Genomic DNA, 26,896 nt, shown 5'->3' on the forward strand with positions numbered 1-26,896 from the left:
CAGCCCCCAAAATCCCAATTACTCCTGCCCTTGAGCAGTACTCAGGGAGCAGTTTGTGCAGTGCTTCATCTACCTGAAAGGCAGAGGGATTAAAGAAAAAAAAAAAGCTCTTTCAGCAAGAAGTTTTCAGGAAACATTCCCTGATAAAAGGAATCCTCAAGTCTCTCAAAAATAACAGCCAGAGAGAAATAACAAGTGAGAGTCTAGCTTTGAAAATTATTAGTGCCTTTCCCATTTTCCTGATGTGCATGTGCATTCTTTCCTGTTGCACCTGTGAGCTTTTACATGTCAGTTAAGTGCTTTCCTGAGCTTTGCTATCTTCTCCTTTTTTATAGGCTTCTTTCGGATAGCAAGCAGAAAACCTTGCTTTAGAAGAGGAGCTCAGACAGGAAGCAGCAATGTTCCAGGAGGATTTCTGAGTCAAGCAGGAGAGCAACTGGCTTCTTGAAGTGTGAATTTCAGAGATCCTTAAAACCCTTGGCTGCACAGTTGGAGCAGGTGAGTGGGGAGGCGTCAAGAGCCCTCGACATTCCCATGTCCCAGCCGTCCCTATCAGAAGCATTTGAGGAGCTTCTCTGTGCAGTGGGCTGGACTGAGGCTTGCAGATAAAATGTTTGAAAGGCTGTGAGCCCTGCAATAACCACAGCAGGCTTGACGTCAGCAGACCTGCACCTCCAGGGATTAGTTCTGAGAAATCAGTGCTGGTTTGCCCAGCTAAGGCACTTTTGACTGTTTGAGGGATCTGGGTGATAAGTCCTTTTTCCATGCCTTGCACGCTGCCAGTGGTCATTTTCTGCCAGAAGAGCAGCCCAAACAGTGTACATGGGGCTGGCTCCCTCCCCTTTGTAATGCATTTTACAATTTGGAGAAGCTTTTGTAACGCGAGAAAGTGTTTTTACATATTAGAGCTTCTAAATTGTTAGAACAGTTGGAAAATCCTAATTGCCTTTCTAAGTCAAGGAAAAAAAAAAAAGCAAAGAAAATATTTTGGAATGTAGAATTAACAAAACTGGGAGCTGAAGTTCAGTTTCCTCGACCAAAAATTTATTCAGAGAGTCACTTTGTAGTTGTGACTTTAAAACAAATACTTGAACCTTCAACAAGGGATTTGCACCTACCCCCAGCCTTGTTGCTCTGAGTTGCAGAGCTTAAGCTCTGAAAACTCTCTAGAGTTGCGTTGTTGGGGTTGGTCATGTTTAGATTTACCCCAGGATGTTTTCAGGGCTCCACGTGCAAAAGGAAGGGGAAAACCTACCTGGGATTAATTCAGCAGCTTGAATGAGAGATGAAAAAAGAGGGCTTGGCTGGAGTGCTGGCCTAATTTCTACACGGCTTTGGGGGTAGCAGCTATGTGGTGATTTAACTCCAGTTAATTAGATGGCTAAAGGCTGATTCAATTTGTGGTTGTTACCCAAGAGCTCAGAGGAGGTTTTCTGGCTGCTGGGGATGGGGAATAAAGGTGGAGGAGCTGGAGGTGACACTGCAAGGGGCTGGCAGGGGTTGGTGCCAGGGGGCTCTGGTCATGCCCTGGTATTAAGTGGCCTTTTCCCAGGCCTCACCCAGCAACCTCTGATTTGCTCCTTGTGGACACAGGTACAGGGTATCATTTAAAGAGCCCTCGTTTTAGGGACAGTTTACTGTTTTGCAGATGTCTGTGTGCTTTTTTAGTAAGCATCACCCATCTTTCATCAATGCCCAACTGAGGCATAAGGAGGTTAAGAGACCTGACGAAGGTGATAGCAAGTCAAATTGTTTGGAATTTTGTACCTCTGAAATATCATCTTTCTAAAACAGGAAACCCTCTCAGGAGTAGTAGGTTTTCATTAAAACAACAGTTCAAACCTGTCGATCTTGATCTATCAGGATAAAGAGGAATGTAGAAAATGTGAGAGTTAGCTTAGCCTCCCTTAAACTAAACCACCAGGTTCACGTTCCTATGGAGAAACAAATACCCTGCAGGCATCGTGGTGTCTTTGATTTATTTTTGGAAGTTGAAAACTCCCCCTCTTGGTGTCTGAGCTAAGAAAAAAACCAAGGATTTTGTGAGCCAACAAAAAGTATCTGGAGGAAAAAACCTCCAGTCCCGCTTCCCAAGGGCTTCTGACACGAGCAGTTGAGCTAAGGTAATCCAACTTAGCCTCCCCTACATTTCAAAATTGGGTTAAAGTTCCTAAGTCATTGAGGGAAAATGTTACCCAACAGAGTAATGACTCTCAAATTGGTGTGTCAGGCCTTGGCAGCGGCGGCTGCAGAGCCAGGTTTCAGTCACCTGAGCAGCCCAGGGCGAGCTCAGGAGGGAGCGAGGGCAGCCTGGGCTGCAGCCCCCAGGCTGTGATGCCCAGCAGCGCTGACAGCCCTGCTCACCATCTGCCCCGTCCCCTTCCTCCTTCCCTTCGGAGGTGCCCGCAGCCCCAGGCGGAGGCTTTGGCCGCTGGCCGCTGTGGTTTGCCCGGCAGCAGCGGCAGCAGTGTGGTGCTGCACGTACACGAGTGACGCGGCTCCGAGCGTGGGACCCGCGCTGTGCCGCAGCCCCGGCGCTGCCCTGCCCGGCTCGATCCGCACATGTGATTCATTAGGAGCCTGCCGTGCTCCGCGGGCTCTCCGGGGCCGTGCGGCGGTGTCCGGCTGCCATCTGCTGTCCGCCGCCCGGGGGGGGCCCCGCGCATCCCCGAGTGGCATCCCCTGGGCTGCGGCCAAGCCGTGAGCAAATCCTGCCCAGACTGTGCAGGGCCCCCCGCCGCGGTATCTCCCGCATTCCTGCGGCGGATCTGGTATTTCTTATTGTTCTCCCCGTCTCTGGGGGAGCGGCTGCCGCTGCCTGGGCCGCCTGCCGGGGCAGGAGCTGGCGGAGCCCAGGGCTGCGGGTCCCATCACTCGCCGGGGGCTTTGGAAAAATCGTGTCAGCCGTCTCACCCTGCTTCGGCACGTAGGGACTTGGGGCTCGTCAGGAGGGGCGAGATGAGAATGAGAAAAGAATGGAAAGCTGGAAGAGCAGCGAGTGGCTGTGCGGCTCTGCTCTCCCGGGCTCAGCACACACTTCCCTGGAGGGGCACAGGCTGCCCCGGGCTCAGCGCTCACCCGGCAGCTTTCTGCTGGAAAAGCCTCTCAGATTCGCTGGCAGCCCCAGGGACACCAGTGGCAGGGACTGGGCAGAACGGGGGGAGGCAGAGACAGAGCTGCCTTGGAAGCTGTGCAGGGCTGGTCCTGCTCTGCCCCCACTGCTGGGGAGCAGCCTGGCCCAGCACGGCTGTTCAGCACCTGGGGGGTTTCTTGTCCCCTTTCCCTCTGCCAGGCTGCTCCTCGTATCACACCCCATGCCTGCACCGTTCCTTGAGCTGTGATTTCAAGGAGTATAGGCTCTGGATTCTCTCCTGCTGGAGGAAGGGTTTGCTGGCTGGAGGTGGACTGAGAGCAGCTGTAGGCTTGGCTCTTGCCATCTGTAATGGTGACAGTGAGGAGAGTGTGCTGGAGCACGGGCAGGTGACTTTGTTTTGCCAGAGGGGCCAAATGCAGCTATTCTGGGGGATCAGGCTTGGGGTGTTGGTTATTTTGGGCCACCAATCCCCCCAGGAAGCTCCATGGGCCAGGAGGGACCCTCTCAGACATCATGCAACCCTCACAGGCAGTGGCCATGCTAAAACAAACCAGCAAGCACAGAAAGTGCCACCTCCATCCCCACAGGGAGCAGTGCCACTCAGCTCTTGGTGGTGGCTTGGGTGTGAGCAGACTGTATGCACCCTGTCCCCATTTTTTCACACCTCCTGTCTGGGAAAAATCAGTCCAGGGCCACAAAACCTTTCTGGCAGGCAGGAAAGCCTGGCTGAAAAGTGGGGCATGCTCCTCCCTCACAGAGATGTGGTAGTGGACTTCATGGCTTGGAGAGAGCAAAATGGCCCAGAGCATCACTGGCAAAAAAAATGGTTCAGAGAACACAACCTTGCCTTGCTCCAAATGCAAAAATTCAGCCCCAGTGTGAGAGGGACTTTCTGAAAATGTCTAAGGAAAGTCTGACCATAAATAAGCTTTTTAAGTGTTGGGTTTTTGGTTTGGTTTTGTTGTTGTTGTTTGGTCTTTTGGTTTTGTTTTCTGGTGATTTTTTTGTTTGATTTGTTTTCTCACTTTGTTTTGTTTTTTCACTTTGTTTTATTTTGTTTTGGGGTTGGGTTTTTTTTCCCTTTTTTAATTGGTTTTTTTTAATTGTTTTTTTTTCTTTTTTAGTCAGAACTGAGGAACCAGCACCCCAGAGGACTTATCCTTCCCCAGCACCTGTACCCTGCATCGGGGCTGAGCTACAGAAGCCTCTTCAAGGTGGAAAGACCAAAGAAAATGCTTTGGTAGGCATTGAAACAGCTAATTTGTGTCAACACCAAATCCAGGCTACTTTTGAAACTGTCTCATGTCTATGCCTGAGCTTTTAACCCCATCTGAGATACCAACATGTGTTTAGAAAAAATTACAGCAAGAGCAACAGCAGGTGAGTGTTTGCATGAAGACCTTGTTAGGCCCAGGTCCTGTAAAAGCCTTTGGTGTGCTGCAGCCATGGCAAGTAATTATTAATTAGTTTTACTTATTAATTAATTAATAAGTAATTATTAATTAGCAACTGTGTGTATATTAGCAACTAGGTGTATAAAGCTGGTGGTAAATCAAGCTCCTTTGGTAGGCAGAAGAGTGATGTGAGCAATGAGCATGGTGAGTAGGCTAGAAATGTTATATTTTTGTGGGTTTTTTTAATTAAGGATTTAAAGTAATGGTGGATGGGGAAAAGTGAGTGCAATTGTTCTGGAGATTGTGATTTCTTTTTTTCTTTTTATCAACATTCTGCCCAGTCTGCCATGGGCTTTCCTCTGACCCCACTGCTCGTGTCCTTTTACATTTCCTCTGTCAATTAGACTAAAATACAAGAAAAAGGGAGAGAAGAGAGAAGAGCTCTTGACAAGTGGTTCTTCTGGGTTTGTTCTGGGGAGGTGTTAGAAACTGCTTCATTAAATCTCCCTCTCACGGCTTTTCAAGATGTTTCTGGTTTAACTGTTTTGCATCATACTGTTCCAATTTTAATTACTTTTGGAGGTGAGATGCAGCTACATTTGCCAAATATTGTTTCATTTTATGTGTTAAAACAACCACCACACTTTCCTTTTTTTTGAAGGATGAGTGTTTTTGACAAACCCAGGAAGCCAGTCATAAAATAGTGCTTTTCTGCACTTCTGCTTCCTGGCATTTCCAAGTAGCTGGAAATCACAGTGAGAGTAATGTGTGGAAGCTACAATAGTTTGTAAATTCATGAAGTGTCACGAAGTTTCTGTTTGCATTTTATTTTGGCCCTGATGGCCACGTTAGCACTAAACCACAAGCTGCTCTCCTCTCCTGCAGATGTGAGGTTGCTGGATGCTTATCCCACGGTACACATCGTCCTGCAGCGGTACGATGGGGTTTATTTGGAAAACACGTCCGAAGTAGCTCCAAGGTCAGTGGTAACCAAACAAATCCTTTTTTTCCTAGGCTGATGGGATGTCTGTGGGCATCCTGAGCTAACAGAGGAAGCCAGTGGAGGCAGGGGCAGAGCTGCGGTGGCGATGGCAGGGATGGGGTGATGATGCTGCAGCCGCAGAGCCAGCGCTCAGCATTTTTCCCTGGCAAACGCTGCTGCGGGGAAAAGCAGCGGGAGCGGGGCTGTCCCGGGACGTGGCCACAGGTCGGGAACACGGCGGGAGCGCAGTCAGGGGACGCTGAGCCACCACGAGGTGGCAGCCGGAGCCCGGCGATGAGACAGCCGCAGCTCCCCGCTCGGCGCCTCCCTGCCCTGCCGTCCCCAGCTCCGTGTCCCGCCGTGGGCAGCCAGGCGAGGGGCGCGGGGGTACCACAGTGACCCCATACAGGTTTGTTAAAAAAAAAAAAATTAAAAAAGAGAGAGCCACAGTTATCAAGTAACCAGTATGGTACCGGAAGAGGCAGAAGGCCCCTAAAAATCTTAAATGTCGAGGGAGTTTGCCATTCTCTGAGAGGACAAGCGTACGGCACACCTGCCGCCCTTCTGCACCCCTTCCTTTGGGAACAAAGAATGACCTCTCTCCCTAGAGCAGCTGGAATACCTTATGGATATCCCCTTTCCTGGCCCTGCACTGGTTTGTTCAAAATTTATTTATGCAACTGCTTCACATAGTTGAGATAAAAATCAGAGCAGTTATTTGCCATTTGATTTTGCTGAGATGGATGGTGCAGCTCCTGTTCCAGGTGTCCTGCGTGACTGAGCCACAGGATCACAGCATGGCTTGGGTTGGAAGGGACCTTAATGATCACCTGCTTCCAATCCCCCTGCCATTAACAGGGACAAACAGGTGCTCCTTTTGGGGTTAGGGTTTCCCACTGGCACCAGGATACAGATTTTGTCCTAAGACACCATTTTTTCCCCCACAGATGCTTTGCTTTCATGGCTGTTCATGCATGAGAGTGAAATAGGAGTAATATGAGATGCTGGAAACCAGCCTGTTACAGTTTGGGAATGTATGATCTAGTGTCCACAGCTCATAAATCAGCTCCATAAGATGATCACAGGGAGAAAAAAAAAGGAGGGGAAAGAAAGGGAAAAAACCCCACCAAAAATCGAGCCCCATCCTGGTTTTAGAGGGAAAAGCACAGTACTGGGGTAGTGGTTTGCAGGACTGTTCCAGCAGCAGCAGGTAAAGGAAAGCTGAGTCTGTCAGAAAACACAAATGGGCTGAGCCCTCCAGTGCATCTCCCAAGGGTTCAGGAATGGCAGCCACAGCTTTCCCCAGCCTCTGTGTAAGCCCAGGGCGTAGTTAGAGCTTCTTGGGCAGAACGGAGATGTCCCCAAGCCCACAGCTCACTGGGGATATCCTCACCCTCAGCAGGCTCACTGGTTTGAGGGAATAGGAGAGCTGCAACCCTTGCCCCAGGAAATTATGCCACATGGAATGCAGCTTTCTGTGCTCCCTGCTCCATGAGCTGCAGTGACTCACAGCTCTGTGCTCCCTTTGGATGCTGTTTAGTGCTGCTCTAAGGGGCTCATTCTATTTTTGCCCAGCATGCTAATGGTTTAATTTTTAAACCAACCACTCCCCCCAGCTTTACTGAGCAAAGCTCTCTAAATTTGTCGGAGCAAGCAGGGACGACAGAGCTAAAAGGAACCTTGTCTCATTTCCTCTTCTGCCAGTGAGTAAGAGCTGACCCCAGACAGACAGACAGACAGACAGGGCTGACACGTTGTGGGGTCTGCTGTGCCAGGTGTCCCCATCTGCCCAGCCCTTGTCCCAGGCTGCATCAAGGTGTAATGAATATGAACATTTAAGAGCAGGAGTGCTGCTAAAACAAAGCCGTTTGTGTTATCCACGTGACCATTGCCTTTATCAGGCCTCTAACATCCCACTGATCTTCTTCCCCATTAAACTTCTTCCACACAACAGTTACTGGATTTTGAACTCCAAATAACCCAAACGAAACCCAGGCAAAAAGACACAAATTAATTTCAAAATGTAAATTATATTACTTTATTAAACAGCCAATTCTAAAGAACAGTAAAAAATATGAAAACATGCATCATTTGGTGTTCTTAAAAAAACGTTGTCCAAAATAAAGACTGTTAGAAAAATTAAACAAGTTTAGCCCCAATACACCTTGTGCTCTCCACATAAAATGTTTGGTAGTTATAAATACTGTTCCAGCTCCTTTAGCGAAGTTTAACCTTGTGTACATTAGTAATTCTACTACAGGTGGTTGGGTTTTCTCTTCACATTGCTTCTGTAAACGTGATCGATTTAACAAAGGCTTTGTTATCAAGCTTAAGGAACTATAGTTTTCCTGTACAGTGAGTATAAATACGAAGATCCTGGGTTTTCCTGCCATTCTAATCAGCACTCCATTTACTGAAACATTAAAGATTTCAATTAGTATAAAAATATAACCAGAGAGTAAATGTCTGAAAAAATTCAGTATTTGAGTGAGTCTTAGTTAATAGGCAAATAAAATGCTATTGACTTCCAAATCTGGACACCACTTCTCTACAGCTTCTGCTCCTCCAAGACCCAAGTACCACAGTGCTGCACACTAAGGCACTGCTTATCTTCATGAAAAATTTACTTCTTATTTACTAAAAATAATTTAACATGTAGCTGAACTAACAAGCAGGTGAGGGATGGATGGCCGGGGTACAGTCAAAGCTGCTCACAAGCCACACCAGTGGCACCTGCTCCTCGAGGGGTTCTCAAAATGCCTGTACAAGTTGGCAGGAATCCTGTTGTACTGAGCGATGCCTGGTGGGGGAGATCTGCAAAGCAAAGTCACAGGCTTGTTCCTTTTCCCTACAGAAACAGAAATAACTGGCTTTGTCCCAGGAGAGAACGGTAAGGCAGAGCAGCAGGCTCTTTTTGAAGCCTTGGTACTAGAAAGACTGAAGTTATTTTATTGACAGGAATTACTTTTTTTTTTCTAGAGCAGTATTGCTACACATTTATCATTTTTATTTTAAAAAAACAATTAAGTTTTCTTCTTACTTTTTTTTTCCAATCTGGCCTCCAATTAAAAGTAAGACAAAAGTGCTACAGCTAAAAATGGTGGGATGTTATAATCAGATTTCTTGCACAAAAGAAATTTCTTGCACAGCCTTGACACTGAGTGTATTTGCCCTGTGTGTGCTACCACCTTCCATTCATCTGCTGCAGAAACCTGAGAGCCAAAATTGTTTCTTTTAAATTATGAAGAGAACTCTCAAGGCTTTATTTAGCGCTTCTCAAGTATGAGAGCACAAAAACAATCTTGCACCATTACTTTTCCCAAATGTCTTACAGCAGCGTTTTCTACATGCCTATCTCCAGTTCTTTTGTTTGGATTCCTGCAAAGAGGGAAACAGGACACCAAAGCCAGCAGGCAGCAGCTAGACAGTGATGCAAACCCCCCTTGCCAAGGGAATGTGTCTGAGCACTAAGCACCATGCACAGAGCAACAGAGGGACAGAGCAAAAGTAACAGGAGGCTCAGGGGAAGGAAAAGTAATGCTCCACCTCAGAGCTGGACACCACTTTTCAGTACTGATTTATCCTGGGTTGAAATGATACTAACTGAACCAGTGGAACAACTGCTTCCCTCACTTTTTGGACTGAAAAGTGATGCTGCCTGGTTGGTTAGCTGCTGTCAGATTATTACAGGCTAGTAGAGAAACAACTCTGGCACAAGCTACACTTCAATACAAATGTTCAGTTGCAAAGTCTTGGAAATGTGAGGGAAAGCAGCACATCCTGTCAGACACCACGCAGTGCAATGGCTGAGCTCTGAGCAGACACTCCAGCGGGGCAAACAGCACTTCATGAGGAGAAAGGCCCAACCTGCTGAGCAAACTAAACTTGGTAAGCAAGAGGCTGCTCTGGGCAAAGCAGAACGAGGGGAGGTGAGCTCCTGTTCAGGGCCACATGTCAGCTGCCACCATCACTCGGAAGTGGCTTTTTTCCCTTTCCAGCTCCTTTGTCTTTCCTCCAGTTCCGCTTCAGTGAAGGCAGCTGGGCCCCAGTTTGTGATTAAGTGAGGATTCTTGGAGCCTGGAAGACAGAGAGCAATACTTGAGACAGGCATTTCTGACAGGGACATCACACACCTGCAATGCAATGTTCAGGATGATCCTTGCTTTGTTTTAAACACAAAAGATGCAGTGATAAAAAAACCCATTATAGTAGGGATAGTAAAGGTAAAGACCTGAAAGTTACTATCAGCAGTTGTCACAAAGGGTGATATGAAACCAGTGAGCAGGACAAGGCAGACTTCAGTAACCACCAGGTGATGTAACTACATGAAACAGAATGAATACACATTTTGTAACTCTTCTGTTGCTAACTCACCTGGCTCTATTAGTCGAATCAATCCCTCATGATGAGCTACTTTATCTTTCCAACTCTTGGTGTTATTAGCTGCCATTTCCAACTTCTTCTTTACCTCCTGAAAAAGACACAGCCCACTTGAAAACAAGAACAACTTTAGTCTGTTTATATAAAAAAACACCTTTTAAACCAAAAGCCAGAACCATTCTAATTCACCCAGCCCTCTGTTTAGTGTGGAACCATCCTAAGTAATATAGTCACCACGCTCCCTGGAAAGGAAAAGGAAAAGGGAAAAAAGAGAAAAGTTGTCAAACCAGAATCACAAAATAACAAGGTTTTATAAGATTCTGTAGCCGTGTAATGAAGCTAGTCTTCATTCTTCAGTCTAAACTGATCTTTTGGGCAATTTCAAATGAAAGGCTAGAATGCTTAACTATTTCTAAAATAATTGTTCTGTGGATTTTTTTGGTGGTTTTATATGTCTATTGTACTCAGCAATTCCTCTGGAGCAGTAAATGATGTTTCACATACAAAAAGCCTGAGATGTCACCTAAAAAAAAAAGTAGTCAAGTACTAGCCAGAAGCAATCCAGTGATGGTGTGAGATGTAACACCATCATGAGAAGTTGTAAAGTGGCCACAAGTACTCCAGCTGGGCCCTTGCTTGCAGGGACTGCAGCATTTGTGCTCTGTGCCAGGCCAGACAGCTCCCTGGCTTGTCCTTCACAGACCTCACCCCATAAACACCCTTCCCTGCACACACAAACCCAGCCAGGCTTTCTTTCCTGACCTAAATAAACGCAGGATCAACACCTCTCTAGCCTTGGAAAGTGTGCAGCATTTCAGCCTCTCTATTTGTTGGACTCTGGCTTTTATTTCTTCCGTGAACAGTTACTGACCTTCCCCAAAAACACTCAGTGAAGCAGAGAGCAGGCCTGGAATTTGGGACATGAAGCACTGCTACACATTGAGAATCTGAGCTAATTCCTACCTATCCTTGACTTCCATTCAGTGCTTAAATACTTAAATTTGAGGAGTGGGTGCCTGCAGTAAACACACTGACTTGCATTTGTAGAAGACAATTCTGTGCCATGACATCATCAAAACATTGCAAAATAACTAACTCAGAAGCAAGAGACACACAGTTATGGCAGCAGTGGCTCTGCACATGAAGTGAGTCTGCAGTGGAAGACAAACATACACAGAGTATTTCAGGATATGACTGAGCTGGCCTGCATGCAAATTGGGACAAAAATAAATACAAGAGGTTCAGAGGTGTGTCTGAAACAGATCCTCTTCTTCAAATGTATCTACTGGTCTAGAAACCGAGTGAATACTAGAAAAAAAAAACCACCCAACCTAACTATCCTAACTCTTATTACAACTTTTGTGCCATACTAATCTTTAAAGAAGGATATTGAAGAACCTCAAATTCAGTCAATCTGTGGAAAAGGATGAGGCTGATGACAAGAGCAGCTCACCTCGTACTGCTCAAGGGCTTCCTTCCTTTCCAATTCAAGTTGCTTTAGTTGCTGCATAGCCACTTGAAGAGCCTGTTCCTTCATCATTCTCTCATTTTCCAGCTCTTGCTTCTCTGCTTCTGTCATCTGAATGGTCTGCTGCTGCTGCAAATGCCATTTTTCCAGTTCAGCTCTCTTTGCTGACTCCTCTTCCAACAATCTGCAATGGGGATTGTGATGTTAACTGTACTTTAACATAAGCTGTATCCATGTAGGGAAGCCAAATTAATATTTTCTTTCCTCTTTTTTTTTTTTTAAGGGAAAGAAAATATTGTTAAAAAAGGAAAAGCTTGGGAAGCAGGGAAAAAGTTATTATTTGTTGGCTTGCCTTCAGTGCCATGCCAGCAGTGCAAGCAGTCTGACTGCTACAAAGGGCTATTCAGAAAATGTAGTCAATAATGCAAATACACAACACAGCACCCCAAAAGAAACTGGCATGCATAAGTTATCTTCATTGTCTTAGGAGGACTGAATATATGAAGAAAAAACACATTAAACACAGCCCGTGTGAGTAAGAGGAAACTTAACCCTTTACCATTACAGTTTAAACCAGCAATAAAATACAGCAGAAGGTAATTTTTACAGTTACTACTTTTAAAATAAACAACTGTAAAGCCTGTACAGAGTGATCTCAGCTTGCCATGTGCTGACATGCACAACATCTGATGGAAAAACAACTGCACCTGCTTTTCCAAAATTGATGAGCATGCCCTGTGCTAAGGGCTAATCAGACATACTTGCTTCAGCCTTCGCATCTAAAGGAAAAATCCTGTGTTTGGACTTGAAGCTAGTCCCCAATTCCAGCAGTGTGTCCAAGAGGCAAACAGCCATTAGTAGCACTGCACAGGTACTCACTATTGGCAGGGGAGGGCTGGGGAAGTGAAATCCTTTTCTACCTGGGCAAAGCCATACCTGGCCTGAAGTTTCCTCACGGTCTCTTCATCTTGCCGTGCCTGTTTCTCATCCTCCAGTGCCTCCTGTAGCTGTTTATACATTTCTTCCAGTTCACGTACTCTTTGTAAATACTGTTCCAGTTCAGATGATTTCTGAGCAACCTGCTCTTCCATTTTTTGTCTTACCTAGCAGCATAAATTTGGGACACATGAGCTACCATTCAACTTAGGCTTCCAATTTTTAAAGGAATTGCTAGGTTTCCCTCAGGTTGTATTTTCAGAGACAAACCTTTTCCTGTTGTCTGCAGAGAGCTACCAAAACTGAGGCTAGATCTGCACATGTGGAACTAAGAGCATTTTAAAAAGTAAATAATAATACAGGCTACTTACATTGCCCTACTTCCTGCAGTACAGGATTTTTACAGAGGTTCAAACCTAATTTCAGTCAGCTTGATCTTGTTGTTTAGTTTAGAGATACACAACTCTCTACAGAAGGAAGACAAAGGTTGCAGAGTGGCCAGACACAAAGGTCAGGCTGATTTAGTGGCATTGCTTTCACTCCCTGCCTTGGCAGCAGTGTATCTCACACACTGATGTATCTGGATGATGGCACAGGATGGATAAAGAGTTGGAAAACAGCTAAGGAGGTTTGGCATGTCCTGCTCCACTGCTCTGCAGCCTGCTCCCCTCAGCTGACCCAGACCCCAGTGACCCAGAAACGGATTGTATTCAGGAATTCATGCTCAGCCCATAAAGCAGCACTGTGTGCATTGATGTTCTGAGATGTCCCATCACATCCACTTTACTTTTTCTACTTCTTTTACCCAGCTAACAGAACAACCTGAAAAAGGCCTTGAAGACTGAAAACCAGTTCTTTGGGGAATCCTCAGTGTAGCTGAATAGTAACAGCATTGTAAAGCAAAAATACTTATTTTTTATATTTGCGCCCGTGTGTAATTGTAAAAGAACACACAGCATAAGAAAGCAATAGTTCTAGGAACATATAAAATGCATTTTGATTATGCCTGATTAATTGTGCTTATTCATACAGTAAGTACTGGCCTCAGGTTCTCCATCTCTGAAAACTGCATGGAGAACTTCAGTCTGCATTTATCCTTCAAACAGCCCATTTTCCCCCATTTTTCCAACAACATTTAAACTTTGCATGCTGTACAAATGGTAGCCAAGCTGTTCCAGTATCTGAATTCACCAGTGAAAATATTTTATGCCTAAATAAATGCAACACAGGTTGCACTCTCCAGCCCCCAGCAAAATCTGTGCAATCCTTTCAGTGACTGCCTGTGAGGGAAGCCCTTGCTGAACACATGGCTCCCTATGTGTAATAGTAGCAAAAACCCTCCTGCACTACTCACCATTTTTTCTCTCTCCAGCTCCAAACTGAAGCGATCTTGTAATTCAACTTGAGTCTGAAGTCTTTTCTTCTCCTCCTCAGCAGCACGAGCAGCTGCTGCTTCCAGTTGCTGGAAGAGAAAGGTGGGGGGCAGGGGGAAGAAAAGAAGGAAAAAAACAATTTGTCAAAACTAAATCATGTTGAGGGAATGGAACTTTAATGATTTGTCATTTTAACAAAAATGGAAGAAGTCCTCAAAAGCATTAAGGCACCAGTTTGGGTTTTTTAAATGTCTGAGGCTATTCTCAGTCTCTAAATGTCATTTTCTGTCTTGATTGTTTGCAAGACAATTTAAAATTTGAAGTGGCAATTATCTTCAAGTTTCTTCTGAGTCCTGCTTTTCACAAGTGATAGAAATCACTGTATTTCCTTCTCTACCTCATATGATAGAAAACTATTATGGAAAACCACATTTCAGGCAGGACTGCATAGGAGTTCCAATAGTGAAAACATGCCAGCATGCATAGAGTTCCTACAGAAACAGAAATGAGAAGCATTGAATTGCCATGGGAAAGCAGAAGTGCCACAAACTTTGACTAGAATAAGTGATTGTGCTATTGTGAATCATCTTTCTAACGTCCCCTAAACTGCCAAGTAAGGTAAATAAAATCCTGATCAACAATCATCGCTTGAAATTAGGGGGAAAATTAGCCTAGTCAGAGCCAAGGCCTAGGAAACAGCTGCTGGTACCTTCCCACCTTCCTGCAACTTCTTTTACTTTTCTTGCTTCTTGATTTCACAAATATAGTTGTCACAGTTTTTCCATACATCAGGATTTCACTGCATGTAAGGTTAGAAATCCTCAAATACCAGCCTAAACTTTACCAATACTGAAAATAAAACCATTCTTTCACAAAATTTTCCTGAGAAACTTATCTGATGCTTCTTTTTTTAACATGCTGGGCTGCAGAAATTGTTTCCACACACCTTTAGCAAAAGCAGGGCACAACAAAAATGACACAGACCTGTTGGAGAAAGCCGAGAGAGGGTGACACTGGCACAGGTTGCCCAGAGAAGCTGTGGATGCCTCATCCCTGAAAGTGTTCAAGGCCAGGCTGGATGGGGATCTGAGCAGCCTGGGATAGTGGAAGGTGTCCCTGCCCACAGCTGGGAGACTGGAACTGGATGATCTTTAAGGTTCCTTCCAAACCAAACCTTTCTGTGATTCTGTCATGCTCCTAAAGGTACCACACTTAAAGCATCCTCCCTCACACAACCTAGATGAACTAATGAGATGCCTCAATGATTAAAACTGCCAAGCTAAAACTTTCACTAGTTATGTGCTTGTAATACCACTCTGGTCTGAAATAAATGGGAAGAAGTGAAGGAGAAGGCTTGAGTTTCTGGGTTTATGGTGCAGAACATAGCACAGAACTGCTCTCCTTTGCAAGGCTTAAATGATGCCAGGGTTTTAGAAGCAGAATTCCTCCTCTGCCAGGACATTTAAAAGCACATAATTACAGTCAAATCCAAGATGCCTATTTAAGTGAAATCTGCTCTAGATTTCCTTCCCTGCTTTGAAATTAAACAAACATTGCCAATACTGAGCTGAGAGGGTGAACGTGCACTGTCACAGGCAAGGGGGGTGCCAGGCCAATGCCAGAGAGCTCAACGAGAAAATGCTGTTTGTCCACTCTGTATCAGCAACTTCCTGCTTAATCCTCAAACACCTGCTCCTGGCAGGTAAGGTTACTGGGAACTCTGCACTTCAGGGAAAAGCCACAAGGGTTGGAGTGGGGAATCAACAGGAACACACCATTCCAGCAGGTGTTAGATAGCAGAGTCTCCAAAGCCCATGCAAGACCTCAAATTTAATCAGAAAGGGTGCACACATCTTGTGCATGCTCTCACACGAAGAAAAACTTACCTTTCTGTCTGTCCAATGTGCACATCTCAAAATTTCATTAAAAACATGAAAAAAGGCTGTTTTAGACAAAAGCTCTTATTCTTTTGAAATACTCTGCTGCAGGAGCTAGGAGAATACAAGCCAATCCCTGAGTGCACTTTGGCATATGCTGTGTAAATGGTGGCTCACTGCCATCAGGAGCAAATGAACCTCTAAGCTTCCCAGAACAATCCAGTTTCCTGAGACATTTACAAAGCCTTTTACTTGAAGAACATTCTTCTAACTAATCACACACTTTCAGTTCCTCCACCAATGTACCTACCCCCTAGTTCCACTTAAGCAAAGTGCAGTAGCTCATGTCAAAGCCTAAGTTACTTTCCTTGAGAAGTCATTTTAATCCAGCCCACTTCAAAAGATGCTTCTGGCCACAACTCTCTTTAGTTTACTCATTGTAATTTTCATAAAACTCCCTGGAGCCTGTCAACATCCTACTGCTCCTTTGGGGTTACTCGGATGTTGTCTTTCCCCAAAGTTTTTTTTCCATAAAGTAAACATCATAGAAATCCAGCCTTATGAGTTCTGTTAACAGGTATTCATTATTATTATTACCAGTAGCAGGTAACACAGGCTATCCTTTGTCTATTTTGCATTCTGAATCTTTAACACTATAGCTGCCAAAATTAAATTAAAAAATGGTTCTTCACTGTCAGACTCCCTTTAAGGCAAATAAGAGTAATACTTACATCAGGACTGTCAGTGCAAGGTTAATGAAAAAAAGAAAAGATAAATTTCTCCTTGCCACAAATTATGACAATGGCAAGACTTTTAAAAAGGTATTTTTGATTATTTTATTTGCTACAAAACCTTTAAAGTGCTCTCACAATATTTATAGCTGAAAAGATCACTGAAGTTTTTTCTAAGGGCTAAAATCAGTGGAGGATTTTTATGAAATACAGCCATGATACAGACTTGTCCTAAATGGGAATGCAAAAAACTTACATTAATTTAGGAAGGTAGTGGAGACCTGTAGAGTAAGCACAAAGCAAGATCTGGACTGCTATAGCAGCAGAGACTCAGCAGCCACAATGTGAGGCATCAAGTGTGGAGGGTTTGAATTTGAATATTGGGTTGTAAGCTGTTTGCAAGGCACACTCCATACTATAAGCTCTCACAGCAAGAAGAGCCATATCTTTTCAAAGATAGAAATTATAGAAATTACATATATGTGAAGCGTATATGTTCCCATAAACATACAAATCACGTAACATAACTTGGGAAAACTATAGAAGAAAATCATCATGGAAAAGCCCAAGTGTCAGACAGATGTGTGTCACAGAAAAGGAAAACAAAAAACCCATGAGCAACTGAAAATATTGGTCTCTCCTGTCCCCAGACACCACTCAGAGCTGGCAGGCTCTTCTACACCAGCCTGCCAATCCCCTGCTCAGCACAGGGGCCTGGCAGAAGCAGCTCTCTGGAGGAGTGTGCTCAATGTGCCTGCACAGGACAGAGGTGCCCAGTTCCACCCCAAGAAGCCCAGTTCAACCACAGGGACTGAGTTTAAGGCTGGAAGCCTGGCAGCTCCCAAACCCACCTTCCTCACTGTCTCCAGTTCCTTCTGCTTGTTCTCATTGGCCGCCTGCAGCTCCTTCATCTGCCGCTCCAGCTCCTCCTGCTCAGCCAGCAGCTTCTGGCGCAGCTCCTTCCGTCTCTGCCGCGCTTCCTTGTGGGGCGGAGGGCTCCCTGCCCTCAGCAGGTTCACTGTGCTCTGGATGGCTGCAAGGGACAGCAGCAGAGAAACAGTGAAGGGGAATGCTGAACTTCCTGGATAGACTGCATGAAATGGCCTGCGCTGCTGTGCTGTTTGATGGATTGGGGATTTTTTAATACACTTTGAAATCAGAAACAACTGCTGTCAGTTGTCCTAATCCTCATCAGGCTGGCTGTCAACACAAGCCAGAAGTGAAAGACACTTAGCTCTCAGTACTGGCTGCGTGCCACAAGGATAAGGTCTGACAATTCCACTGCATTATGTCAATTCCAATATTGATTTGTAACACGCCATGGACATATGAGTCACTTATTTGGCCAGCTGCAAGAAAAAACCCCCAACACTTCAGGATTTCTTACCACCTACAGTCAGTGACTCTAATCAAGGAGAAAGATGTTATCTATCTTCCCTAGAGCCAACCTCAAACCCTTCAGTCTCACAGATACTCCAAGGGAAAACTTTGTCCCAGTAAGACAGTAACTCTCATTCACTTACATGGAACGAGAGAATATTTAAGAGAGCAAAACTGAGAAGTGGCAGATGATTTTGATATTTTATTCACCTGCTACAACCATGAAAAATATCTCCTTTTGAATCATTCATCATACACCTGACTTTGGTGCAATGAAACACATGCTGCAGGTAAAGAGGGAATTTATTTTGGGAAGGTCTCACAGGAGGGATGACAAACCATGGGAAAAGAAAGCCCTAATTCCCAGCCTTATCCTCAGCTCACCAAACCATACTACTTCAAGCAAAACTGTAAAAGCAAAGCCAGTATTTTATAGTGCCAAAATGATCAAGCTTTCCTTTCTCCCCAAAAGCAACAATTTACAACATGGTTTCTCTTCCCCATCACTAGAAGTACAGCCAATATAGAAAAACAACAATAATAACCATTTCATTTTGGTTATGGCTGCCTAAATTGAGGCACTTACACAACAAAAGCCGATTTCCCTTACCTGGATCCTTAGTTCTTCCTGAGTCTCAGAACCCTTAAAGACCCAAGTGCCCAAAATAGACATAAAAAAAAAAAAAATCACAAGACCAAGAATTTCAAATTTGAGTAAAGCACAGCTGTAAGTATTCCACTAACCTTAACTTTCATGGAACTAGCATTTTTGAAACCTCACCTTGAATCCATTCCTGCTTCTTCTTTTTATCAGAGGCACTGATCTCAAAGGTTTTATCAAGACATTTTATGAGAAAAAGGCATTTTTTTCCATCTTTGTCAGGCAAGGCCTAGAGTGAGTAACAAAAAGATTAGCCTTGCAAACATTGAAATCTAAGTTATACAGTCAAGCAGCATGTATGCAGTTATGGACCACAGAGCTACAAATACCAGCACTAAGAACCTTTATTAAAAGGGTGTTTATGAACTAGTGCCATATAAAGTTTAAAAAGCTTTCTTAAAAGATATCAGGAGTCAATCCCACACACAAAAAAGGAGTAATTCTTTAGAGACATGCATAGTTTTTGGAGTGGTTTTACCTCCACACAACAGTTGCCATCCAGTATGATGTCTCCCTTCTTGTCCTTTAGATCTTCACTTACGTAGTAGGAAATACTATTGGGTTTTAGCACAAACCATCGTTCCATCCAATTTTTCCGTTTGTGACCTTTTTTCAGCATATAGCCCTGTTAAAGCAACAGATCAGCTCAAATGCCTCTGCTGAGCCGTTTGCTCTTCTGGTTAGGTAAAGGTGTAAGGACCCAATAGAACACACGGAAAAGTTACCTCGTGGATTCAAATACTTTCAAAGTTAGCCAGTATTTCACCTATACCTGCCATTTCTGTCATCATATTCCCCAAATACTTATATATTCTATCTCTCTTTTAACTTCAAAAAAAGAGTCAAATCACAGATCAAATTGAAACACCAACATCACTATAAGCTATGAACAAGCCATACAGAAAGTATACCCAAAGTATTCCAGATTAAGAGGATGAAGAAGTTGGAGAGGAGACCAAGGAACATTTTTCTGTAATGGCTTTCATCTGTAACAGTTTTTGATACAAGCAAATGTGCTTGTATTTAAAAAAAAAACAAAAAAACCCAGAAAGATATAAAGAAATGTGCTGAAAGATATAAAGAAATGGCATATTTAAACCAAAGGTATCTTTCTCTACAGGTCTTAAGGGAAAGAAAACAGTCAGAACAGTTGAAGAAGCTTTTTTGTTTAGAAAACAAACCAAACCAAACAAAAAACCAAACAACCCCCTACACATACAGCTTATCTGTGCTCAGCTTTTCAAGCCACTTAAACGTGTCCAGAGCCAAGGCCGTGCCTATTCCCATGTGCCATCCCACTCCCTTGCTCCAAACCAGGAATGCACAGAGAAATAACTTTGTCTGCTGCCTCCATACTCGGCTCTGAGCTCTGGGTGGTTGCAAGGCCATGGGAAAGACTCCTGCAGCTTCAATCTCTCATGTTTTGCACAGTCTAAGTGATAGCCAGGGCTTTTTTCCCTTCCTGATTTACCAAATTTGCTTCCCAAGCCAAATCAGACTAATACCTTCCCCTCAAATTTCTGCAAAACCTATTTCCTATTATTTCAGTATCAGCTGCTTCTCATCTTCCAAGAGCCCACTGAGAGCCCTTGAAAAGCAGAAGCTAAATACCACAAATTTAACTATTGTTGCTACCCTCCATAAGCCTTGGAGATCCAGGATGCATTCAATAAAAGGGGTAGCACAACACTTGGTTACAAGACCATGTGTCATTAATTAATACCTTGAAGCAATTACATGATTTATGTAATAAACAGGATGATTCTGTGAATCAACAAGGTATCAGGATACTGAAGTCAAACAGAGAATCTGCTCTCCACTGGGCCAGTAAGTGTCCAAACTGCCCAGGAGGCAGTGGGCCAAATCTTGACACAAACTATTTTTAAGTGTCAAGGAACCATTCAAAGGCACTCAGACATCCTTGAGAAAGAAGCCCAGGCACCAAGAGAGGAAAGAAAGGAGACACAAAAAAACAAAGAAAAAAAAGATGTGGGGGAAGACACACAATGAAGTATCAAAACTGAAAAGAAATCTGATTTCCTCACAAGTTTCAAGCAGGACTGATCTGACGCTGGTTGATTTATTTTCACGGTATCAAACAGCAGAATGACTTCACTTTGCCTTCAACTGACTTTATGTGTGTGTCTGTGGGTCCCCAGCCCTCACCTCCAACAGGCAGCCAGCAGTTAACAAAAATAGACTTTTGCATTGTTCTGGGGGTATTCTGAAAGAATTTCCTGTGCCAAGACTTTCTGATGGTTTCTTCAGAACGGCTTAGGAAAGCCTGCCAAGAAAGCCTTTGTTTCTGTCCTCACCAAGAAATCAAAGATGAAAAAAATACTCTTTTCAGGTAAAAGTCAATCTTAAAGAGCTCTCTAGGTAAATTCTGCTGTGACTCCTCAGGTCCTTGTAGTACTTCCAATGCCCATGCAAGAAATGCAATTTTTAAAGGCATTCCTGGAGTGATAATCCAGCCACGGGAAATCTGGAGAAAGAAGTTTGCTTAAGAATACAAAGGCCAGCATGACTTCTGGAGTCTGAGTGCAGGTAAGTAAGTTGTCAGTCATGTAGCCTGTTGAGCAGAACAAGGAGGGAGAACCCTCTGGAGCTCTTCCACACCTTTCTGCCCTGTTGAAGTGGGGCAACTTCAAAGCCAGTCTTTCAGCACGAGCAACACCCTGGTCCAGACCCCCTTGTTTGAATACAGAGGTGATCACCAGCACAGCTGCGTTTCCTACAACATAACTGAAACCACAAAAAAGCATTTCCAAAGATTGAAAAGCTGTCACCAGTTAAGAACTGAGAGCATGATGCAGCAATTCTGTCAACTAACAAGCAACTGATACTAGTGTAAAAAAAGGCCATATTTCAAGTCAGAGCCCACTTCTTTCACTTTCTAAAAGCAAGCTCTCCCAAGAAGCAGCTCATTCATAATACTGCTACAATTACAACAATCTGAATAGCTTTTATAAAAATAAGTTCATATTAAAAGAACCCTTAAAGATTATTTACCTAATTTCCCCTGCTCAGCATTCAGTAGGGTAAAGAAATTTGAGTACAGATTGAACATTTTCTAATTAATGCAATAAAACACTCTAAAACACTAGTTCTCTATGGTTCTTACCTGCTTGAGTACATCTAGTATGAGCTCATTGAAGACTTCATTGATTGCCATGGACACTGTCTGCCTGTCCATTCCTTTGCTGAACTGCCCACTCCCAATGAGATCAATCAGCTCCCACGCAGAAAGACCCTCTCGACTGGTGTTGAGAGCAATCTTGTAATGGTCAAACTGCTCTTGCTGCCAGCCTGCTCCCATTGCTTCGGTGATTTTTTTAAGCAAATATTCAATCTGTGCAGCAACACAAACAGAAATCCATCATTTGCAGCAGGCAAGGAAATCAAGTGTTTCAGAGCTGTAAAATAAGCTTCTCCTGAGACTCTCATTACAGCGAGATTCCTACATCCACATGTAACCCCTAAACACAGGTGGTTTAATTAACAAAGGTTTTAAGCTCCTGTCTCAGCTGAACTCTTGACTGCCAAGCCCATCCCACAGCTACTCTCTTCACTGTAAAACAAAGAATTGAACCTGACAGCCTCATTTAATATTTCAGATTCCTACAGAACACAAGGGACCTTCCCTGCAACAGCTTCCAAATTGTGATGACTGAAGCATGTAAAAGCAAGAAGTTTCAGAAAGTATTCTTGCAAGACAAGAAGCAAACAAATTGAAAAATAAAAAAAAGAAAAATAAAAGCCATTTGGACAAAGAAGTTAATTTAAAAAATACCAAGGTATGATCTACACCTGACCCCTCTTCTCTAGGTCTCAAGCACTCCATCCCCAGACACAATCCTGACAGTTGTATCAAGAGAAATAAAAGAACAAATCTTTCATGTCTGCTTTTCTTTTTTCACAAATAAATGCTCCTTGTCCTTTAATCTTTCATCACCCTGTAAGCATAACCATGCACAGGATAACACCAGTAACACTAGTCAAAAACACAAGAATGAAAAAGGGGCAAAGTCTGGGGTTCTCTAGTTTGATTTTTATGTTGGTTTTAAACTCATCACTATTCACTTGCAATATTTTAAACTAAGCATATCAATAGATTTGAGCACGTGCAAAATGCTTTTAATGACTCTTCAAACAAAATAATTGGTGAGGACCTTCCTGCTACAGCTCAGTTACCTTTCAGTTAGTCTAACAGGATTTTGAGCACACAAGAGTCTCTACACAAGACATTTGGGAGTATAAAGAAGTGTTTTTGTCCCCCCACACATTTCACCACAAGGATTCCCAGGCCTCAAGGTTTTGATGCAGCACAGATGCTAATTTTGTGGCTGTTACTTGTCTCTCCTGCAGGCAAATCCCTTCCTTTCACTCCTGTCTATGGTCAGGAAACACAAGTGTGTAGCAGAACAGCGAATTACCAAATTCACCCTACAGATAGATGTGCTTTTCCTACTCTTTCAGCTCAGTGACTGCTCTTGGTCTCACAGCCCTACTCCAGGAGCACGTGGGTCATGCTACAGCAGAATGGGGAAGCTGCAAAGCTGCTGCAGGGCCAGGAGGAAAGTTCCAGCTCCACTGAATGAACAGGAAGTGAATACACCTCCAAGACGTGGCTGCCACATCCTGCTCAAACCTCTCAGGAGAAGACAGCCCAGCCAGGCACAGAATATGCCCACAGAAGTTGTAGAGAGTATTGCTTTTCATTTCAGCTGCACCAAGTAGCACACTTCAGTATTTTTTAGCTCCTCATGCAGTTCTTGCTAGCAAAGATATGGTCTAACAGAGGCCTCTGCAGAAGTGTTCAAATTCACAGTCTTTAAAAAATGCTTTGCTGATTTTCATACTCCCAAATCCTGAAGTTAAAAAAATAATGCAAGGCTTTCAAACATTGACTATCATAAATCCTCAGTATTCAGATAAGGGCAGGAAACAGCTTACTTCCTACTCCAGACAAGTTCTACAGAAAAAAAAAACCAACCCAAAAAAAGCTTCCACAGCATGCAAGAACAGGAGCACTGCAAAGCACTGCAAAGCAGTTTAAAAGCAAACCTCCTAAAACCTTGACTTTTTGAGCCCCTGCTCATTCCCTTTTAACAGCATCAGTTCAGAACTACAATCCTGGACTTTAGCTGGAAGGAAAGCTAAAATAACTCTGGCTTAACTGGGTAGATAGTATACCTGCCAAAATGCTACACAGTAACAACTTTTAAAAATATGAAATCTAACTTTAAAATGTGTTGTTCCAGGATTTCACAACCTCTTACACTGCTTGAGGCACGGCAGCTCTCAAATTCCTTAGGTTAATTATCTCACAGTACTAGGACTCACTTGCAGACAATGGAACACACACACACAAAGAGCATACCTGAATTTTTTTTTCCCATTTTTGCTCAAGACATATGAATAAAATGTAGATCAAACTAATGGTCTGGAAATGAAGTAATGCAAAACTCTTGGCTAGTACGTGTTACCATATAATACTGTAAAAATAAGCCAACACATTGTTTCCTTTAATGTTATTTGTACACAGTTTATCTTATTTTGATTCCTAGAATAGAATTAACTATTTAAGTCTGTTAACTCTCATCTATAAATCACAAATATCTTATAATCCCACTAAAGTACACAAAATATTCATTATTTTAAACTACATTAACTCTTCTTAACTGAAAAATGACCTGTGCATCTTACGAATCAATTTCTAAAATTTAAAAAAAAAAGTTTCAAGGTTTATCTTGAATTCAGTTAAGTACATGGCTAACCAAAGTTGCTAGAAAAAGTTTATCTAATATATCTGCTCAAAAGGAACAGTGACTGTAGCACAGTATGAATATGGAAGTATAAGGTAAATACAAAGAAATAGGTTGCACCAGTGTGAAAGCAAATAGAGATCACCCATTATGTGCTGAAATGAGGAACCTCTGAGAGCAAATGACATTTCCCCTCCTCCACAGAGGCATGTCAACACAGCAAGTAACTGAAATTAAGTCTCTTGTCTCAAATATAACCTACTCTTGTGGTTAAAAAGCAATGTTGAAAAGCGAAGGTGAAGTGACATTTGCTGCTATTCTGATGGGACCTTGCTTTCAGACCAAAAATATGCAAAATAAAAGTGCAAAAATACCAGGGAGTTACTAACACTTCATACACCAGTAGGGACCAAGTGGTTCCACACTACTAAAAACAGCTTCCATCTCAAACCAACAGAAACTTTCCAGATGGAATTTTGAAAGAAAAATCAAAGATAACATAAAGAACAGAGCTCTAACATGAGCCAGTTTGGGAGCTTCTTTCAGAGGGCACTTTCTTTTCCCCACGTTTCAATGTCTATTAGGTCTTCTCTTCCAGTTACTCCTTCTTCCACAGGGAATGAAGTATCACAGATTTTTCACACATTCTTCTGATATATGAGTGGGTCTCTTAGAATAAGAAAAATCATGCCAAGGAGGTCTTCATGCCCAGCAGAGCACAGCAGCCAAGGCTATTCTGGTTCACACTATTCAAATAAGGTGTGTGATATTGTCAAAGCAGATGTCAAAAGTCTACACACATTGGACAAAATTCTGTAGAAGTATTTGTTACTGGGCAACAGCCATGAAAGCAATCATATCCCCTCCCACAGTCATCATCAACTCCTTTCTTTCATCCCATCAGAACATCATTTACATTTAAGTCAAGGATTTGTTTCTTCTTTCCACCAGCAAAACCATGGTCATTATCCAGTGTAAGCCACTACCATATTTCTCTCTTTTTTTTTCAAAATTAAAACAGAATTAAATAAAATATAGTAAAGGTCAATTCAAAAAACAACCTGCTGCATAAGTTGAAAACTGTATTTCATGCAGCAATCAAGGAAGAAGGCAGTGAAATGGGAAGAACTGGTGCAACTCTTCAGTGACTGAACATCTTGCTAAGCACTGTCATCAAGTTTTAAAGATCATGAGTCAATTAAAGCCCCACACAAGCAGCTTTCATTCTCTTTATATCAGTTTTGATGTTCTTTCTGAAGGGCCAAGGGTCAATTCCCAGTATTTTATCCACTGTTTCAGTTTCTGGTACTAGAATGCAGAACAGGGAAGCAAACATGGTCATAAAAAGCACTTTTTCTGCAAGAAATGCCTCCAGAAGAATCACCTCTGGATCAGATTCTCACCTCCTCAGGTGAGAAAACATCACCTCACTTTCAAATGCACAAAAAGCCACACAGAGTTTGTCCTCTTAGGAGGATTAGAAATGCTGTGTGTTAATACAGTTGAAGACTAGAGGACAAGTGAAAAATGACTGTACAAATCTTTCCTCATGAAGCCAAAAGCAGCAAATATGTTTGCTTATTTGAAACAAGTTGCAAACATTGGATTACAACAGAGTATGCAGCTTGCATTGTGTGTATCTGTGAGTTTCACCACGAAGAATGGCTCAGAAACACAACTAACCACACACCACAGCTCTCGGGCGATAAAGCATTCCCAAGGCTGCAGTCACATGGCCAGAAATGAGAAAGGGGAAGTGTCTGGAAACCTTTTTATAAAACAAAATGTCTGGTTAAACAATCCCAAGACGTGCAAACGAGTCTGTAACAGCTAAGAGGTGAATTGTAAGGGAAGCACACAACAAAATAGAAATAGTTCTCCTCTTATGGCTTCAGTTGTCTCCACCTTTTTCCCTTTATTTTATCCTTCTCATGGAAGAGGTAATGCCTGCAAGAGCTGAAGGAAACACACACTTGGATGTTTGCATCTCAGATGATCTAATGGAAAAGCCTGGCTGTGGGGAGGGGAAGGAGCTCCCATCCAACCCCTGTGTTCTCCCTTGGCACATGAGCACCTTTGCAGAACAGACATTCACAGATCTCTGCTCCTTCCCAGCTCTCCCAAGTGCTCTCAGCTGCCCACCAGTAGCAGCAGAAGGAACACTGAGTGCAAGGCCAGCTGTGCCCAGCGCTCCCTGTAGCCACCAGCTACTGTCTCTGTGTTACCTGACTTCTTCCCACAGCACAGAGGGATCCTCTCAAGCTTGAAGTCACATTCCAGAACTGCACACCCCAGCCCAAGCCCTTCTCCAGGCTGGATTCTATTAACCTTATTTCCCTCAAATGCAGGGCTCACATCCCTGCTTCCAGGGCAGCTGAGGAGCTCTGGCTTTCAGCCTGGCCTCTGCTATACAAGCAACTTCTGGCCCTTGTGTCACCTCTCCACAGCTTTCACATTCCCTCCTGGCCACTCCTTTCTTCACTTTGCTCTTTCTAAAGTTCTTCTCAGCCTGCATCTCTGAATCCTTTCCAAAGTAGCCTCTTTTCCCTTCTCTGGATGAGCTGCAGCCATTCCCCATTTGTTGCCCATTCAACACTTGGGCAGGGAATCAAGACTTTACACTTTGTCCATGGGGTAACAGCCCCACCACATTCAGCTGTCTCATAGGAAAGGCCCAGCACAGCAGCACGAGTGCAGAAGTATGTGGCATGGGCAAGAAGGAAGGACAGCAGCTTCAATATTTAGTCAGCAGAGTACAAATAAAGTGAAACTGCACTCAAGCAGGAGACTTTTCCAGATTTGAGATATGAAATCTATGAAATGACTGCAGAAACTGCTTGTCTCATTTTAAA

The 26,896-nt window shown here is 43.5% G+C and overlaps 1 protein-coding gene and 2 long non-coding RNA genes across 3 annotated transcripts in view; 2 read left to right on the forward strand and 1 right to left on the reverse strand.

Annotated features, from left to right (window-relative positions):
• The window catches only part of LOC146436675 (uncharacterized), a 29,441-nt gene extending 7,406 nt beyond the window's left edge, over nt 1-22,035 (forward strand). Inside the window, exons 4-5 of the long non-coding RNA XR_014852751.1 lie at nt 336-498; nt 21,894-22,035. This is a non-coding gene — a long non-coding RNA (uncharacterized LOC146436675). The remainder of the gene's footprint in view (nt 1-335; nt 499-21,893) is intronic.
• LOC146436676 (uncharacterized) lies at nt 4,648-7,617 on the forward strand. The gene is made up of 3 exons (XR_014852750.1): nt 4,648-4,692; nt 5,341-5,422; nt 5,503-7,617. It is a non-coding gene; the product is annotated as an uncharacterized LOC146436676 (long non-coding RNA).
• Nucleotides 7,499-26,896, reverse strand: part of SWAP70 (switching B cell complex subunit SWAP70) — a 35,195-nt gene continuing 15,797 nt past the window's right edge. Inside the window, exons 4-12 of the mRNA XM_085063134.1 lie at nt 21,401-21,628; nt 18,755-18,901; nt 18,397-18,505; nt 17,087-17,268; nt 13,609-13,716; nt 12,255-12,421; nt 11,304-11,502; nt 9,845-9,941; nt 7,499-9,547 (exon numbers count right to left, since the gene is read on the reverse strand). Coding sequence (XP_084919260.1) covers nt 9,438-9,547; nt 9,845-9,941; nt 11,304-11,502; nt 12,255-12,421; nt 13,609-13,716; nt 17,087-17,268; nt 18,397-18,505; nt 18,755-18,901; nt 21,401-21,628 — 1,347 coding nt within the window. The 3' untranslated portion in view covers nt 7,499-9,437. The remainder of the gene's footprint in view (nt 9,548-9,844; nt 9,942-11,303; nt 11,503-12,254; nt 12,422-13,608; nt 13,717-17,086; nt 17,269-18,396; nt 18,506-18,754; nt 18,902-21,400; nt 21,629-26,896) is intronic.

The sequence above is a fragment of the Lichenostomus cassidix genome, chromosome 5 (genome assembly GCF_008360975.1).
Source record: "Lichenostomus cassidix isolate B80296 chromosome 5, HeHo_3.0, whole genome shotgun sequence".
NCBI lineage: Eukaryota > Metazoa > Chordata > Aves > Passeriformes > Meliphagidae > Lichenostomus > Lichenostomus cassidix.